Source organism: Drosophila innubila (genome assembly GCF_004354385.1).
Source record: "Drosophila innubila isolate TH190305 chromosome 3R unlocalized genomic scaffold, UK_Dinn_1.0 2_E_3R, whole genome shotgun sequence".
Classification (NCBI taxonomy): domain Eukaryota; kingdom Metazoa; phylum Arthropoda; class Insecta; order Diptera; family Drosophilidae; genus Drosophila; species Drosophila innubila.
Window position 1 is genome coordinate 12,775,466 of NW_022995380.1, and position 18,291 is coordinate 12,793,756.

Sequence of the window (18,291 nt, forward strand, 5' to 3'; positions counted from 1 at the left end):
CTATTCACAAGAGTCCTTTTTAGCAGATTGAAGGGTATTTCTGCCATAAAATTCTTTAACTTAACTGATCATCATTATTAAAAGCAGCAAAAACTAAATTTCCCATGACCTTTTAATTAATGTCCAGTTGAGCTCTCGTTAACTAAGTGAAGGATGATGGCTCTCAGTTTATACTAAAATGCACCATAAATAACGGGCCTTAAAATTGTAGGGGAAATGTTAAATATTAATTGGTTTGCAGAAGACAACTTAAACTAAATTATTATAGTTTAAAATGCATTACAAACAGACACTGTTGCAAAACACTACATAAGTCAAATTTATCTTATAGAAAAAAGATTGCAGATGCTTTACATAACTATTTAGCGCTGCCAGATCGTTGTAGCGTTCTTAGACCGCTTAGAATATATAAAATAAATAAAATGTTTTTCAAGAAATATTATGCACAATTTGCGCGCGGTCTTTATCGATGGGTGGTGTGGGTGTGGGAAGCACGGCGACTGGGCGTGTCGTGAGCATCGTCTGAGCTAAACGCGTTAAAATATAATCTGCGTTACAGCTGGACGAGTTAAAGCGCTGCCACATGCCTAGCAGTTTTGTGGCCGATGCCTCGTCTGATTGCATTTAAATAAATTTCAATTGAGTTGACGCCTCACCCCAACTACCAACTAGACCACTTGACTACGCTGCCCGTTTGCCAGGCATCGTCTCTGGCAGCAATTAAGTTATATAAAATGTAGGTCGTCGTTCTGTTTGTCCGCTGCCAAATTGCGCGAGAACAGAAAGAGGTCGATTTGGAGGAACAAATAGGCGGGGTCGTACGTGCAAGCGTCAAGGCTCGAACGTGCAGTGCAAATTGCAAGCAAATGAATATGTATTTATATATTATTTAGTACAATCTAATGGCATTTTTAATCAACTCTAATGGTGTGTCACCACAACAACAACAACCACATACTTCAGGGATAAGTCGCGTCGCGGCTGTTGATTTATATGACGCTTAGGATTGTTGCACAGTTGCCAAGTGTCCCTTTTGGCTTGTTTTAAATATAGGCTATGGAGTGCTTCTTTAAAATAGATATTAATATAAAATTCTGTTTTTACCTCCCCAACTTACATAACTTACAAATGTCTTTCAACTTTCAAATTTATCTAAAGGTTGTTGTAGTTGAAATTTGAATGCACTCCCTAACTCGATTGTTTCTCTATTGTAGGCCAAGGCTTTGGGTCGTGTGCTATTTGAGCAAGCTTGCCGCCAATTAAATTTGCTGGAAGCGGACTATTTTGGCTTGGAATATCAGGAAATATCCACACATACCAAATACTGGCTGGATCTGGAGAAGCCCATGAATCGTCAGGTGGGTCTATCCCTCATCGATCCCGTACTGCGATTCTGTATCAAGTTCTATACGCCAGATCCAGCACAGCTGGAAGAGGAGTATACCAGGTATTTATATTATTATATTTGAGTGAAAAGTCTTTCATATATATCGTACTCTTTCAGATATCTATTCTGTTTGCAAATCAAACGTGACTTGGCAACGGGTAGCTTGCAATGCAATGATAATACCGCGGCGCTCATGGCCAGCTACATAGTGCAGGCATCGTGTGGTGACTATGTGCCCGAGGATTATCCTGATCATACATATTTGTCATCGTATCGCTTTGTGCCACACCAGGATGCCACAATGCAGCGCAAGATTATGGAGAATCATAAGAAGCACTTGTAGGTTTGAATTATTATTCCCTGCAAATGGTTTATTAACGTAATATTTATTTTATAAAGTGGCCAGTCACCGGCAGAGGCGGATCTTAATCTGCTGGAGACAGCACGTCGTTGTGAGCTGTATGGCATGAAAATGCATCCCGCCAAGGATGTGGAGGGTGTACCACTAAATCTAGCCGTTGCTCACATGGGCATTACCGTCTTTCAGAATATAACACGCATCAATACCTTCTCGTGGGCCAAAATACGCAAAATTTCATTCAAACGTAAACGTTTTTTGGTCAAACTGCATCCCGAGGGCTACGTAAGAATTTACAACATCTGCACTGATTTCTATATTAATTGGTTTCCGTCTGTTGCAGGGATATTACAAGGATACCGTAGAGTTCTTCTTTGAGGGCCGCAATGAGTGCAAGAATTTTTGGAAGAAATGCGTCGAAAATCACGGATTCTTTCGCTGTACAGCCGTTCAGAGCACACCCAGACGCAAGACACGTGTTCTCTCACGCGGTAGCTCTTTCCGGTATGTCCCCACCTTTGAGAGGAAGATCTCACAAGAAATCTTTTCTAAAACTGTTTAATGTTCTACTTTTGCAGCTACAGCGGAAAAACACAGAAACAAATAATTGAATTTGTCCGTGAGAACTATGTGAAGCGTCAGAACTTTCAAAGGTGAGTAAATTTACAAAACCAATCTTAACCACATCTGCTACAGGAGAAACAACAGAAACATCAAAAACATTTGTTATGCCTGAAATGTTATTTAAAATTCGTGTTTTTAGTTTATTTTGGTACAAACTGTGTTTTGTTATTAATGCTGTTATTATTGAGCTGTAAAACTTCACGAAATTTACGAGTATCATGTCCAGTGTGTCCACAGTTTAAAGTGGCTTTTAGCATTGGCATGAACATGTGAAAATGGTCATTAAAATTTTAATAAAAACAGCACTTCAGAATTTTTAAAGCATTTGGCTTACAACCAAATCGCAATTATTTCAATATTTCTATTAATACATTAACAAATAAGTAAACTCCATTTAAACTTATTTTTACGCTTTTCTTAATTTATATTTTTGAAAATTTTTTGAGCTTTAACTTCCCCCTTATATATGAATAACCAAACCACCCTCAAAACTTCGCCATATTTCTGTATACACAAAACAAATGCTTTGACAAAAAAGCAAAAGCATTTATTATAATAAACCTCATCCGTTCACATTATGAATCATCAGCGTAATCATCCTTTTTTTCTAAATTAAACTTTATTCCTTATTAACTTCAGAATTTTTGTTCAAAATAAAATTTTTAACTTATTTACGAATCCAAAACCAAATCCTAACCCCAGAACCTGTCACAACCTAACAACTTGGCCGAAAAACAATTAAAGCCAACTCAACAATTTCAAAAGAGAGAAAAGAGAAGAGGATTAAAAACCAATTGGTCATAACATAAGTTCAAACTAAACAAAGCAAAGCACAAAACTAAATTAAATCTATTAAAGAAAAAAATGAAAAGAGCAATTGAAAAAACAAATTGTACAGAAGCAAACAAGCATTTTGGAAATTATATTTTATTTAATTTTTTTTAAACATGTATGTGAATTAATTAATCCAACTATTTATAATTGTAGATAATCAGAATTATTTATTTGTAATCTAAAATGACAATTGGCAATTATTTATATACGTACTAAACTCATAACATTCTTCCTAATTTGATACCATCTTATATATACATATATATATAAGCCACCCAACTGTCGTCATCAAAACCTAGTCTATCCCTACAATAACAACTCTCTCATTAGTTTAACCTAAACTTCATTCTAATCATCACTGCTCACATTGTGTGTTGTTGTATTTAGTCTAGTCTAAAATGGCCCATTGAGTCCATTTGTACTCGTTGATACGACCACAACGTGACTTAAATGTATCTACGATCTTTGCTTGTCGCTTTTTGTTGTGTTTTGTATAGACTGTACACAAATAAATCTATTCATATTTGTTTATTCTCATAAATGTGTAGTAACTAGTTGTGTTTTCTAGTATAAACCTAACCTTATCTACTTATGCCACTATTATAAGTAGTTTAGTCTGTACAATTAAATAACTCTTAATTAAATCTAACTAATTATAATATTGAAAGTATTACTTATTGTCAAGAGAAAAGGGAGAGAGACTTAATGATTTCCCATCGAATAATTTATGGAAATTTGTAATATTCATCAGCTAAAGTAGCCTTAACCCATATTATATGATGCTGTGTGTGTGTTTTATTTTAAGTTTATTAATTATTATGAAGTACTTTAATTTTCCTTAATTATCTGTCCTAATTCAAATGACTCTTTGCTAAAAATATAAAATTTTCGGAGTCTATTAAGCTCTAATAAAAAAAAATTAAGCCATAAATCAAACAAAATTGTGCCTAACTCCATCATAAAATAAATAGAACCAATAAAATGAAAAATCGAAAATATTAATAACAAAAAAAATGTTCAAAACAAAATTAAAAGCAAAAAAAAATGAGCATGTGAAAATAAAATCGTGGTATCCTCTTGTCTTTTCTTTTGCTGCAGGTCTCAGTCATTCCGGCAAGGGCCATTGAATGCTAGTAGCCGAAGTCAGTCGCATACGTATGTGAATTCCAGCATTTCAGCCAATCCCCTTCTCCCAATTGACACTGGTTTGTATTTATTTTGTTTAATTGTTCAATTATATTTATTGATTTATCGTTATCATTTCGTATTCAATTAATTTTTATTGATTTTTGTTTCGCGAAATGTTTAGCCAAGGCGATAAATTTTCACTATAATTTGCCAATATAAATAATATTTACCTTAATTTTAATATTATTTATCTTATTTGTTTTTTTTTTCATGCACGCTGCAGCGACATGGGATTATCGCAATCAATGCAACGACTCGATGACCCCTTCTCTGACGAAGAAGGCAGCGGATACCTTGGATCGCCGACGAGACAATCCTATAGACCACATGCGTTCTCAAGTGAGTATTTATACCCTTAATCATCAATATTGCAATCGATTAAGATAAAAACACTTTGGTTGATCAGGTCACAGCAGCCCAGGTGGAGATCTATCAGACGAAGAATTATGCAGCGGAATCGCCAACCTCGCCGGAGGAAGCGGCTTGCTCGGCGGAACGTCAACACCACTCGGCAGTGGGTATGGACCAAATGAATTCGAACCGCTCGCTTTCACCACAGGGTCCGCAATCGTGGACTTCGCCCAGCCACAGCAGCAGCCTGCAGCGCGCTCCCGATCAGGCTCGTGTGCATCCAGGCGATCACAATTTAGGTGAGTCTTACAATTTTCAACTCGCTCTTCATCTATTCATCATAATTTCGTTAAGTTACATTTACAGATAGTTGTAGATTTATCTATGATTTGTTTTGATAAGTTATTGATATTCGTATAAGTTTAATTTAATCCTTAGCTATAATTCGATTTCGTTAACCTTTCTTAAGTATAAGTTAAAAATAGACTTAGCTGGATTTTTGTTGGTCAAATATTCACAATGGCGCCAATTAAGCCAGCGCGAATTACTTAATTTACTTGTGAATGCTCCCTATAAAATTTACCCACCATTTTATTTCTTTAAGTATTCACAGTGCTACTGATCTGGGTAATACTTAGATCAATGATCTTTATTGTGAATACTGTACTTGATCAATGTACTTGTATTATGTTTTCAGAGTTTACTTTGGCCTTGAGTTCAATATGATTTCGGTTTGTTTCGGTTTTCGGTTAAATTTTATTGCTCAAGTGCTAACATCCCATAAAATGCTTTGTTTATGCGCGTGTTCAGGTCTGAGCCACTTGTCCCACTTGTACAGCAGCAGCACGCCTCGTCGAGTCTCAGTGGGATCCCAAGTGTATGTCCCTGTGTCGCCGCAGCTCATCAGCATCAACACCAACAATCACACCCACAACAGCACTATCAACAGCAGCACAGTGGGTCTTTCGGTGGATCTCAACAGCTCCATGGAATTGGAGGAGCAGGAGGAGGAGCTGCTGGAGCCTGCGGATTTGGAGGAGGAGGAGCCTATGGGGGAGGAGGAGGAGGAGGAATTAGTCGAGGAGGAAGCGGATTCGGACTTGACAGCATCTACCATCAATCGGGAGACTATGGCGGCAGTCTCACCGGCCTCAGCCATGGCCATGGCCAATGCCCGTCGTCAGCCGCTTCGGTCACAGGAGTCCCAATCGCAAACTGTCACCCCAGTCCATTATAGCAGTACCAATTATTCGATGTCTAAACAGTGTATGCTTAACAATGCCAATGCCAACTCAACCGAAACCGAAACTGACAACATCATCTACACTGACATTAACGATATGGGACACTACAAGTATCCGGACTTTCACAGCGCTCAAATGGAGCATAAGATTTCCAATAGTGAACATGTCAATCTGAACGATCGCAATGATATATATGCTACAGTCAATCGCAAGACCAAGTCAAAGACACGCGAGAAACACTTCAGCGATGAGTTTATCGATCAGTCTATACTCCAATATACCCGGGCCAAGCAAATGGGCATACAACCTTCTATGCCCATGCTTCAGCAGCCCAGTACATCGGCATATGCTGCAGCTCAGGAGCGTAATTATAATAGCTTAAACTATCAATATCATAACGATCTCAACCATCCTTCGGAGTCATCTTCGTCATCCTACTTTGGCACTGGCTTCGGTACCAAGCGCTATGTTCAAAATGAACGCACTAAACTCGCGCAATCTGAGAACTATTTGACACCATCAATAGATTCGCAAAGCTCCAGGCATACGCACTCATTGCCGCGAAACTCAGAGCTCTCTGGGGTCGACTCGGTGGACTCGTATGATAGTCATTATATTACACATCATCCGAGACGAAGCTCAGCGGAGAAACAGGAGTATCAAATGGCTACCGGGAATCTATATTCCACAGCGCAGTTTGTCAAACCGGAGCAGGCAGCTGTTCATTATATGGACGATGATGAGGAGCACGATGGGGAGGATGATGGGGAAGGTGAAAACATCTACGATCAGGTAGAGCGTGAGTCTTGGCTCAAGAGCAGCTCCTGCAAGGATCTATTTGAACGATATAGCAGCGTTTATTATGATCGCGAACAACCCAAGCCCATGACAGCTTTCGATAAAGAGTTTCTCTCGTCAAATCGCATAGATTCTCCAGTAACACGTTATGATGATTCCCGGCATTCCTTGTACTTTGTCAAGAATCATTCAATAGATGCGCAACAGGGCTTTTCTCCACTGCCACACAGCAAGGTGTACTCATCCAGCTATCCGGGCAGCACGTACAACAACCAAGATCAGAAACGACATTATGGACAGCAGTTAGACTTTACAGGGTCACAGGATGACATATCGCAGGATAGTTACGAGCTGCTGGAGAAGTATGATATTGATTTCTTTAGCGGACGACGTCGTTCCGAAGATCACATGCGTTCCTGTTCCCTGGACTCTGGTAATTATATACCCAGTGACGATGAATCTGTCTCAGAGCAACCCAAGTATCGATCGGCCATTGACGTTAAGTCCAAGTCGGCTGCTGATATTATGAACGAAATCTGGGATGCGGAAGATCCACGATATTTGCCACGTGAGAAACTTTCTGTCAAATCAGATGGAAATTTCTATAAGAAGATTCAGGAGGCTCTTACGCGTACATCTAGTCAAGAGAGTCCAAGTGAAATGTTTGAGACGAAAATCTCTCGTAGCTCGGACTCGAGTAAGAAATCCCGTGACAGTCTTTATCATACTGACAGCAAGAAGTCCAGAGAAACAACCAAAAGCAAGACATCGGTTGCCTCCAGTCAGGATTCTAAAGAGTCTCTGGTTGGTGATTGCTTTGGACGCAACTATGAAATGCCGACGACAACCTGCAAAAAGGTCAAGCAATTTAACAAGAAGGAACTCTACGAAAAGTTTGCACAATCCAGTCAGGATTCAAAGAGCGATTACTATGATGCTGTGGAGCCAGTGCCAGATGCCGAAGGTCTTTACACACGACCAAAGGTCAAAAGTCATGACTGTTTGCTCTCGGACACGCATAGTTCGACAGCTAATAGCTCTTTCTATGATAGCCGGGATACATATTCCACATTTCCGAGCAATAAAACGCATAAAACATCCAAGGTGCACTCGATTAGTTTACAAAATGTAGAAATTGAGCGCAATGCAAAATCATTTGGCAATAAATCTCCGGAATCGGTCTCCACGCCCGCTTCTGGTATTCGTTGTAAGGAGAAAGATATACAAACTGGAGACTCCATCGATCAAACGGTACCTATTAAGAAGTCCAACTCGCAATCATGCAAAATCTCTGCTTTTCGTCGTCGATCAGATAGTGAAAACATATTCAGTTTTGATCAGGATCGAATTGAATGCATTCAGAAGTACACCAAGCAATGGGAGGGTCAGCCCAAGGATGAGAAGTCCAAACAAAGTCCAGAATATCCATTGACTCCCGAACTTGTCTCTGAATTTGAGAAACAACAGGCGCGTGTAGCGCATCAGAAGATCACGCGCAAGGAGGAACTCATGGCCAAGACACACTTTGAGGAATACAATCCCATAATGGTGCCGCTTAACTATTCCCATGCAACGGTAGAACGCACCAAAAGCGATCCCAACTCGTTGGCAAATCGCGCTCGCCTTGGCAGCAACTCACGCCGTCATGTTCTCATGCATCAGAAATCCATAGACCTCACACCAGCTGATTCAAGTGACGAGGACTACATCTATAAGCAAATTCCAAGTGCACCGCCATTGTGCAAGGCTCACGGTAATTTCGAAATACCCAAATGTTATGATGGCCAGCCGGCATCTCAAGTGGATATACCAAAGACAGGTTTTGAACTGCCCAAGAGCTTCTTCCGCGACTATGAGCGACGATTCACCAAGGTGCTAAAGGAGGATATACCATACGTACTGCACAAGCGTCACATTATGAATGGTACAGCGCCTTCTCCAGGGGCCAAGGGACACAACAAGCCAAAGTCCCCGAAATCACCAAAATCTCCAAAGTCTCCTAAATCACCAAAGTCTCCAAAGTCGCCAAAGGCAAGTGCATTGACCGGGCCCGGTCCAGCTGACTTTTTGCCAGATATCCTTGACAGTCTGTTGCCAGCAGAAACCAAGGAGTTTCTATTTACTCAAAACATTGATCTATCTAAAGTGGACCCAATAACACTTGAAATTGACAAAACTATACCGATTATACAACTGTCGTCGCCGAAACGAGACATTACCAAGCAAATGGATGCATCCACACTGGAGAAACTTAATAAGAAGCTCAGTCAAATTGAAAGCGATTCGGCGACCAGTTCAAGAACTGAAAGCATGCAACAGCAGAAGCTCGAACAGAAACAAATGGAGCTTATCCAAAGTCTACGCAAGGAACTACAAGCCAATGCGAGAAAGGCTAACAAGCCAAGGGTTATACCCAAGACAAAGCCATCGGGCAAGTCCAAGAAGGGGAAGACTCGCATTACATCCTTCTCATCGGATGATGAGAGTCTGGACTCGGATGATGTCTTTGGCTCGGCGGAGGCCATACCTGATCGTTTGGAGTTCTCCCCACCGCAATCTCGCAAAGAAATTGAACCGATTTTGCGAATTGAGCAAAGTCGACTTATATCGGCTGCTTGGGGTCGAGGTCAGACCATGAGTTCGACGGAAATCGAAGGCTCTCCGCCGCAGTGTCGTCGACTGGCCGACCTGGAGAGTCGTTATCACACACAGAAGCTGGATCCACAATATGCGAATGCCACGGAGCTTCGTCGTATTTCGGAGCGCTCCATATCCATACCATCCTCGGAGGATGAGCCTCATTTGCCGATGCGACGCATGGACGAGTGCACCAATGACTATCAACGTAACGAGAACATTCCATCTCCCATATTTGAGCACGCTGAGTTCTTTCGCAGCAATGACGACATCTACGAGACATGTCATGAGGAGAAGATAAGCGGATCAGACATTGATTATACACTGAAAAAGCAAACAGCCAAGTCAAAAGTCAAGCTAATTGAGGAAATCATAGACTCTTCGATAGTCATGCGCTCAAAGGGTCATGCACCAATTCTCTTTGCTCATGCCAGACTCAATCTATCGGAGGGATCGGTTTCTCTACAACGTCAGCAAGCTACCCAGCAGTCACCCACCACGGAGCGGCGAACAAAGAGCCTGGACACTCCAGTTATTTCACTACATCGTTTGCCTCCCATGAATGCATTCTCCTCGAAAGACGACACAGTGGGCTTTGAGGAGGAAGGGGAAATTCTCGAAGAGAAGTCACTGGAGCGCACCAATCAAACAGCACTACAGGAGGACGATACAGCGGACAGTGTTCATTCCTGTGCTGGTTCCATTCCTACGCAAAGTAGCTATAACACGAATCGAAAGGATTCGCTTTTGAGTGCTGTGACTATTGACAGTGAGGAGGTTCAACTTCTAAACCAATTGAAATACATTGAAAAGATTGCATTACAAGGCGTGAAGATAAAGGACAAAAGAAAGTCGAAGATGAAGCTCAAGAGCGGCGATCATTTAATTTTGAATATACCAAAGTATCGATTCACCGATTGGTCACCCTACAGCTCAGCGAATAGCTCTCGGAAAACATCACCAGGTGTGTCCAGGGCCAGCAGCATCGATAGCACCGGCAAGGGAAGACTAAAAACCTCAGAACCATTTAAAGGTAAATCACTCTCTCGTAGCCGTCCGGAGTCACGACGCACCAGCGCCGATGACATAAAAGCTGGCAAAGATGGCAGAGGAAGCAAGAAATCAAGTCCAAAGGAGCGTCCACGTTCCATTGAAATGCGTCGTTTGAGCAAGGATAAGAGCAAGTCGCAGGAGGAAACTGAGGCAGACATTGCCAAACGTAAGGAGAGGCAACAAAAGCTTTATGAATCGGCCATGAAACAGACAATCACAATGCTAAGTCCGGTGAAGGATACGCTGCCAGCTTTTCCCGCGCCCGAGGATAAGATAATGGTGAAAACCGATGGCGATAAAATAATCATTGAAACTGAATTTAAATCGAAAGCAGAGGATCATGTTTTAATTGCAAAGGCACCTCGCAAGCTGGACACATCAATGGTGAAGTTCAGTCGCAGCTTTGACGAGGGTCGCAGCCCCGATAAATTGGACAAGGCAAGTCGCAGCTTTGAGGATCGCAATAAATCCTTTGAAGACTCTGAGAAATCAGATGTGCCCGAAGATATTATGATTAAATCGCCCAAAAAAATAGCCAAGGCACAGGAAATCAAGCAGAAAATCGAGGGCAGCGTTGTCCACAAAAAGATAGACGGAAAGTCCAGTAGCTTGGAAAAACCTGCCGAACATCATTATCTTGGCCGGGATGTAAAGGCTCGTAGCCTCGATGATAAGAAGCAGGCAACAGCCGAGGCTAAGAAGACCGAAGAAAAACCTGCGGCTATTATACGAAGTGCTATTGGCGATCGTCGCATGTTTGCCCATCAGTACAATGTCCATGAGGATATCGATACGCAAGCAGTGATATCAGAGCGTCGTTCGCTTGAGATACTAAAGCGTTCGCTGCCTTCAGAGGACACTCGCGATAGTGAATATAATCAGAGCCGTAAGGCCTCCACGGCCGAGAGTCTCGACTCGTTCATCTCCGTAGATGAAAGTCATTCCCCGGCAAGCAAATCTCCGGTACCTGCGGCAGAGGGATATCCCCATCGTGTGCCCACCATCGAGTGTGAGGAGCCTTCAATTGAGGAGGACGACATCTCATCGGAGCGTCGACACCTTAAAGTTGGACGCCACGATGTCAATCGCTTGAGCTTAGATCGCAGTCGGAGCGATGAGACGGGCTCCTGGATAACTGTCGAATGCGATGAGTTTATTGGCTCTGACACATCGGATAATGAACCACGCACTCTAGAGCCTGATCGCAATATCCTGGAGACACAAGCCACTTTAGAGGATGCCATACCGCTGGAGTACTCCAACTGTGCCACGCCCACATCCGATCTAAACATACTGGTAACTCCACCTAATGCCAGTCCAATGATTGAAAAGTCTGTGCTCGAAACGTTTGAGAAATATACGTCGGACAGTAAGAAGAAGTACAGTTTGGAAAAGCAAAGTGATAAATCAAAAAGCTCGGATTCCTGGACTAGCGGTGAGAAGGACAGTAGTCCGCAGCGTCAGCCGGATTGGAGTTTGTCAGTGAGTAAGGAAAAGAGTTCCGTTGACGACGAGTCCAGTGTTAGTTGCTCTATCGCACGTCCTCTAGGCATATCACAAGATTTTGGTAACGAGGAGGCCAAAAAGTGTCTGGAATTAAAACAGCGCATGCTAAAGCTAGATGTGGTAGTCAAAGATGCCGATGCTGATGCGACGCCCACTGGATCCAATGAGCAGACGCCAACCAATGAGCCGAAGATCATCATAAAAAAACCAACAACTCCTACGCTGGAAAAACAAAGTCCCATTGATTTGGGCAACAGTACCGAATCATACCTGGATCCCATTGAGGAACGCATTGCCAAAATACTGCAAAGAGCCGAGGACAGTGAGTCCAGCTCTGGTGGATCCCGAAAACCCCCGAGAATCGAAAAACCAGCGCGTGCCAATGCTGGCAAAAAACTGTCGGTAACCAAAACAGAGCCGGGGAAATCAGGCAGCGATCGCAGCTCGCAGGAATCGAAATCCAGCTTTGATTCAAAAGGCTCACTAAGCGTTGAGTCTCGAGGATCTTTTGAAACCGAGAGTAGTTCTGGATCATTGGGTGCGGCTCAACGACGTGGCGAATTGGCGCAAAAAGAACAGCAAAGTACTTGGAAGGCTTTCCCCATCGAAAGCTCAAACAGCTCCAGTACAGATGATCCCTGGCATCATGTTGAAACTGATGGCGGATATGAGCGCTATGACGCACAGAACCCGCTGCGAGATTCCTCAGACAGTGACGTCAAGGAGGCTTCACCGGACGAGCAAAAGGAAAGCGATACCAGCTATCAGGATGACCTCAATGATTTCCCCACGACCTTCGGCTATCCGGCAATGACCAGCACTCTGGGAGGGATTGGGGTTAATCCTACAGATATTATTGGCTACAGTACAGGGTTCACGTTGGGTCGCACGCTTTCACGGATCTCGGAACGTAGCACGGCGTCAGAAAAATCGAGCATGGAGGATGATGTAAGCAAAGCATCGACACATTCGGTAAGCATGCGTGATGAATCCGTTGGATCGACTGATCATCAACCCAGCCTCAGCTCTGATTCTCGAAGCAACACAAATCTGGCCTATATATCAGATGCAGATCGTCGCACCTCGGCGGAGATGCCCGAGATACCCTGCGATTCGGCAACTGCTGATCGACTCTCTAGCATTGGCAGTTTCAATGAACCCAAATCACCCACGTTGGTGACTGGGCGATTTTCAGTAACACATGTGGATGAAGAGCAGCCGGAGGACTTGGAACGTCACACGCTCATGTGCTTATCAAATGCGGGCAGTCAGGACTCTGAGGATTGGCCGCTGCCAGAGATACCCTTTGATCATGTGCCCGTGAAACCGCCAGAGACAATGTATGCCATGCCAGATTTGGATAAGCCGGTGCCCAAATCATTCTGCTGGAAAGCCAGCTTGTCATTCCAACAATCCCAAGACTCGGTGGATTGGCCATCACCACCATCCAGCACCATTGACGCCCCTATTGTGGTGGAGAGCATTGAAACCTATTATGCCAGCGAGGTGCAAAGCGCTGACAAGGTTCTGCTGGATGATGAAGCAAATGTAGCCGGTCCCCCTGATGTGGCCAAAGTGTTGCCATATGAGGACACCGCTTACCTCATGTCGGCTGCCTTCGAGGACAAAGATTTTGGCAGTGAGCAATTACCATTGGACACGGTAAGCTGTCTGAGCTCCACACTTAGTGCTGCATCCTGCCTGTCGTCCTCGTTCAATGTCAGCTGCAGTACGTCCTCTACACAACCAACGGCTAGAGCTGGCGCAGGTCTGCGTAAGAGCTCCAGTCCGGAAGTGATTGTAGCACAACCAACACGCTCCCCGGCACCGCGTAGTCCAATCTCCGAGGATGAGCTCTTTTCCAGTGATGACGTGTTCATGCCGGGCACCATTAAGGTGCAATTGTCACCGGATGGACAGTTAAGGAAACTTTCGCGTGGTTCCAACAACTCCGACACGTCCATAGATGACATCCTTTCGGGAAGCACCTCGGCATACCTCGACGATCAGACGACAGTGCGTCGCAATTATGAGGCACGTTTGAGCAGTGGTGGCAGCTGCAAGAAATGCAGCCACTCTAGCCATTCCGAAGAGGAGACCAGCTCGATTGGTACTGATCTGGATGGAACCGTTCGTATGGGATTGCAACAAAAGAAATGCACGCACAGCTCTCACTCGGAGGATACATCGATTGGACTAAGCATCTCGGAGTGGTCGACAGGAACCAACACAGTGCGACAGTATGCCAATCTCTCCGGCTCCGACAGTCTATCCGCCGTCTCAACACACTCTTGTGCCAAGAGCGAAAAATCTAATCAAACCAAATCCAGCATTAGTTCCATTAACAAGTCCGCTGAGAGTCTTAACGAGCAAAGCGGCAGCTACTCCCACAAGTTTAGTGGAGATAATGGATCCTCCGACGGTCTGCGCTATGACATGTTATCCAACTCAGAGACAGACAAGCTGAGTGAGCCAACTTCGGCCACCCGCAGCGATGACACTACACTCACCCTCACCGAAATGGCACAGACAATCAGCGAATGGTCAACATCAAGCAGTCTCACCCTTGTGGGCGTCGTGCCCGGCGAGTATCTGCCGCTGAAGCAAGCCCGTGTGGGTTCCAAGCCCAGTCTGAGCTCGCCCAGCGAGGAAAAACGTTGCTCCTTACCCCAGGTCCATCGACGCAGCGGCAGCAATGGCAACCAAGCACGATCCAGTCAAGATCACACAGAACAACCCAACGCTGTCCCAGAGACAAGTGCAGCGGCCCGAAAGCGTCGATCGCTCGAAATGATGTCCAAGTTGTATCAAAGCCAAGAAATCTGTTCCGAGTCGGAGTCTCCTTTCGTCGAACGCTTGTATGCGCACAGCGACAAGCTGACGGAACGTTACCAGAGCCAGGAGTTTGTGCCGTTGCATACAACTACCCAAAGCAGCACCGCCACAACAACCACTGTAACACAGATACAAACACAGCAATCACAGCAAACGCGTCAGAAACCACGAGCTCCACAACCGCCAGCAAAGCCAAAGTCAGCGGTGACCAGACCCATCATGCAGGCCCTGCTTAACAAGATGAAACAGCCTGGCCTGGCGGAGCAGGCAGCCGCCGCCGCTGAAGCTGAAGAAGCCGCCACAATAGCATCAGCAGCAGTAGCAGCAGCTGGAGCTGCCCAAATTCAATCTCAATCCCAGCGAGCAACTCAAGCAGTTGTCAAGCCTGTGCCACCGCCAGTGCCCAGTGTGCCACCGATTGTGACGCCCAGCGATTTGCCGGGAAATGTAGGTGCACCACCGGCGAAACCGCTGGCCAAGCACCACAGTTACGATGACAAGACGCTGTCCAAGACGCAGATACGTGAGTTCAAAACAACCAGCAAACAGTTGCGTCAGTCGAGCTCCTTTCACGAGCATATGCTGAGCAAGTCGCAGCAGAGCAGTCAGGAGTTGCCCATGAGAATTGACGAGGAGCGGGATGCACACTCCACGTCATCGGCCACAAATACGACTACCACAACGAACACACACAACAGTGAGAGCACTGAGCCCAATTCGCCTCAGATGCCCCAGCGGGCTGACAAATTGATACGCTGCTCCCCGTATTACTCGAGCAGTCTCAGCTCCGAGTCGCCGCCGAATCAGCTGATTCAAAAGCCACCGCGTAAGGGAGCTTCCACAGCAACAGTTGGAGCTGCTCAGTTGTCGGCCGCTGCTGTGGCCACCGCCTTGAAGAGTCCACCCAGTGGCAATGATACGGACAGTTCCCTGGATGTGCGTGGTCAGGATGTGAAACAGCTGAGAAGTCGGGGCTATCGCAAAAAGCGTCAGCTTCCTGTGAAACGCATGAGAGCTAATCTAAATGCTGCTGCTCTGCTGGAGCAGGCGGAGAGTAGCGAATGCTCTGAGGGTTATGTGCCTGAGATGGACTCGGGCAGCTCGGAGTACTCCTATCAGCGCGACGAGCAATACTTGGAGTTTGACGAGGAACTGGAGCGCGAGCAAACCGATGAGTATGACGATTATCCGCAGTACAGCGGCGCCAGCAAGTTCGAGAGTCTTGACATGAGCGATAACGTGGATGAGATGGGTTTCCCACGCTACGATCGTCTGGGTCACATTACCAAGCCCATGTATCAACCAGTGGCGGACAGGCCGGCACCTGCCAATCATCCCATGCCCCCAGCCAGCGGTCAACCTGTAAAGCCCGTGCGCACAAAGAAGCGCCAGTTGAAGCGTGAAGACTCACAGGTGGCCAGCACATCTGGTGGCATTGCTCAGCAACCTCAGCCGTATCATGGACGTAGCTACTGCAATCCCGAGGAGAGCGAGTATGAATCACGTGGTGGTGGACTATCCGATGAGCTGGCCAATTCTAGCGAAGACAGCGGTGCCGGTGGTGCTGGTGGCATGGGAACCATTCGACGAATCACCAGTCGAACTGTGCACCCAGTTGAGGCACCTCGACAGCAGCTGCCCTATCCGGACTTTCTTTCAGACTACGAGTCGGAGCCCATTGAATATGAACGTTATGCATGCGGCTTGGATATACGAGTTGATCCGCCGCCCAAATTCCATGATTCGGATGACCTGAGTGACCATTAAATTGCGTAGCATGATAAATAGGGAGCAGCAGCAGCAGCGTCAGCAGCATTTTCCATTTCTTCAGTTGCCTTGGAACATTTTTAGAACAAATCTATGACTTTTTACACACGATCCAAGTATAACCAACTTATTTATAATTGAGACTGATTTACGACAAACCAAAAAAAAAAATTAAAATACAAACAAGAATATCGTACAATCCAAAACTATCAATGCGAAAAAACAAAAAAATACTAAATGCTGCTATAGAAAAGATCGATAAAGAATATATTGAATCATATAAACACGCATATAACAACTGGAAAATGCGATCAAAAATCAAACTTACTAACATTTTAATCAAATATATAAACTTAAATATTATAATCAAGCTGTCAGTGGAAAGGGAGAGGGAGTTGAAGATGAAGAAGAAGTAGAAGAATGAGTTGGTGTTGAATTTGGATTATCGAACTTCTATAGAGTATATATAATGTTATAGAAGAGCCAAAAAATAAACATTTATGAATCGAGTTGAGCAAATTTTAATGCACTGTTTAATCATCGAATAATATTATTAATTCATAATACAAATGCAACAGAAATATTTAATTGTTATTTAGCTAAAGCGAAGAAGAAAATGAAATAGAAGATGAAGATGAAGAGAAAAAACAAAAGTTAAAAAATAATAATAATTAAATATTTAATTGATTTACGATTAGTAATTGATCAGTATTACATATTATATATTGTCTATGCTATAAGTTCCCGTAAAAGTGTCAAATCTCAAAATATATCTACAGGTCGAGTATTATGCCAAAAATATGCTTTTGTCAGAAAGAAATATCTGCCAAATTTAAGATCTCAAATGCCACTATTATATCACATCAAAGAAGCAGCATTTATTTCAATCGAACAAAATCAATAAGTTTTTAATTTTATGGCATTTTAAAACCAAGCATTTTAACAAGCAATCGGTAGTTACTTGTAATTCGAGACCCTTTAAAAGTATTAAGAAGTTGTATTAGTTTTAGTTCTAGTACTTAATTGTGCCAAAACTGACATAAAAAATCTTAAAACTATAATATTAAAATCTAATGTTTAGGTCAGTTTTGAATTCCACATTTCGTATTTAATTCCACATTAATATAAATATTACGTACTTTTTAGAGTAGAAGAGAATGTTTGAAATCTTACCAAGATGTATGCTACTCCTATTTTATGTGAATTTGCAGCGAAAGTGTAAATCGAATTATGAAACCTAGCGAAATGAATTGTAACCCTGTTAAGTTTACAAAAAAATTATCGCATATTACATTAATGTTTGTTATAATGGAAAAATAAGTATAAAATTATTAAGATTGAAACGGGTTAGGGTATACACTATGTAGAGAATGGAGGGTAAATCCCAAGTACAATAATTTCAACTATTCACCGGATCAAAAGTATTCTAATCAAAAGAAATTAAACCATTCCTATTGGCATTAAAATGTTTAGCTTAAGCGAAATTAGTTAATATCTACACAAATGAATCAAACTACGTTAAATTTTTAATATTTGAGGATCGTTTTTTATCCGTTAAAACCTGATTTTAGTTAGTTAGTTAAAACAAATGTTTTTACATTTTTGTAATATGTACATTAGCGAATGTTATTACAACCATTTTTTGTGTTATCTAATGGATTTATGTGCGCATGTATATGACAAACTTCCAGCATGCTAATGACCAGACG

At 43.3% G+C, this 18,291-nt stretch overlaps 1 protein-coding gene across 7 annotated transcripts in view; it reads left to right on the forward strand.

Annotated features, from left to right (window-relative positions):
- LOC117791498 (FERM, ARHGEF and pleckstrin domain-containing protein 1) overlaps positions 1-18,291 on the forward strand; it is a 35,182-nt gene that overhangs the window by 13,671 nt on the left and 3,220 nt on the right. For 6 of the 7 annotated variants that reach the window (XM_034631270.1, XM_034631271.1, XM_034631274.1 and 3 more), the window contains 8 exons: positions 1,215-1,447; positions 1,505-1,726; positions 1,787-2,030; positions 2,089-2,249; positions 2,324-2,398; positions 4,302-4,408; positions 4,615-4,730; positions 4,798-5,041. In XM_034631270.1, the coding sequence (XP_034487161.1) occupies positions 1,215-1,447; positions 1,505-1,726; positions 1,787-2,030; positions 2,089-2,249; positions 2,324-2,398; positions 4,302-4,408; positions 4,615-4,730; positions 4,798-5,041 (1,402 nt within the window). Of the gene's footprint in view, positions 1-1,214; positions 1,448-1,504; positions 1,727-1,786; positions 2,031-2,088; positions 2,250-2,323; positions 2,399-4,301; positions 4,409-4,614; positions 4,731-4,797; positions 5,042-5,552; positions 17,074-18,291 lie in introns of those variants that run through there. The other variant, XM_034631277.1, reaches the window with a different exon arrangement.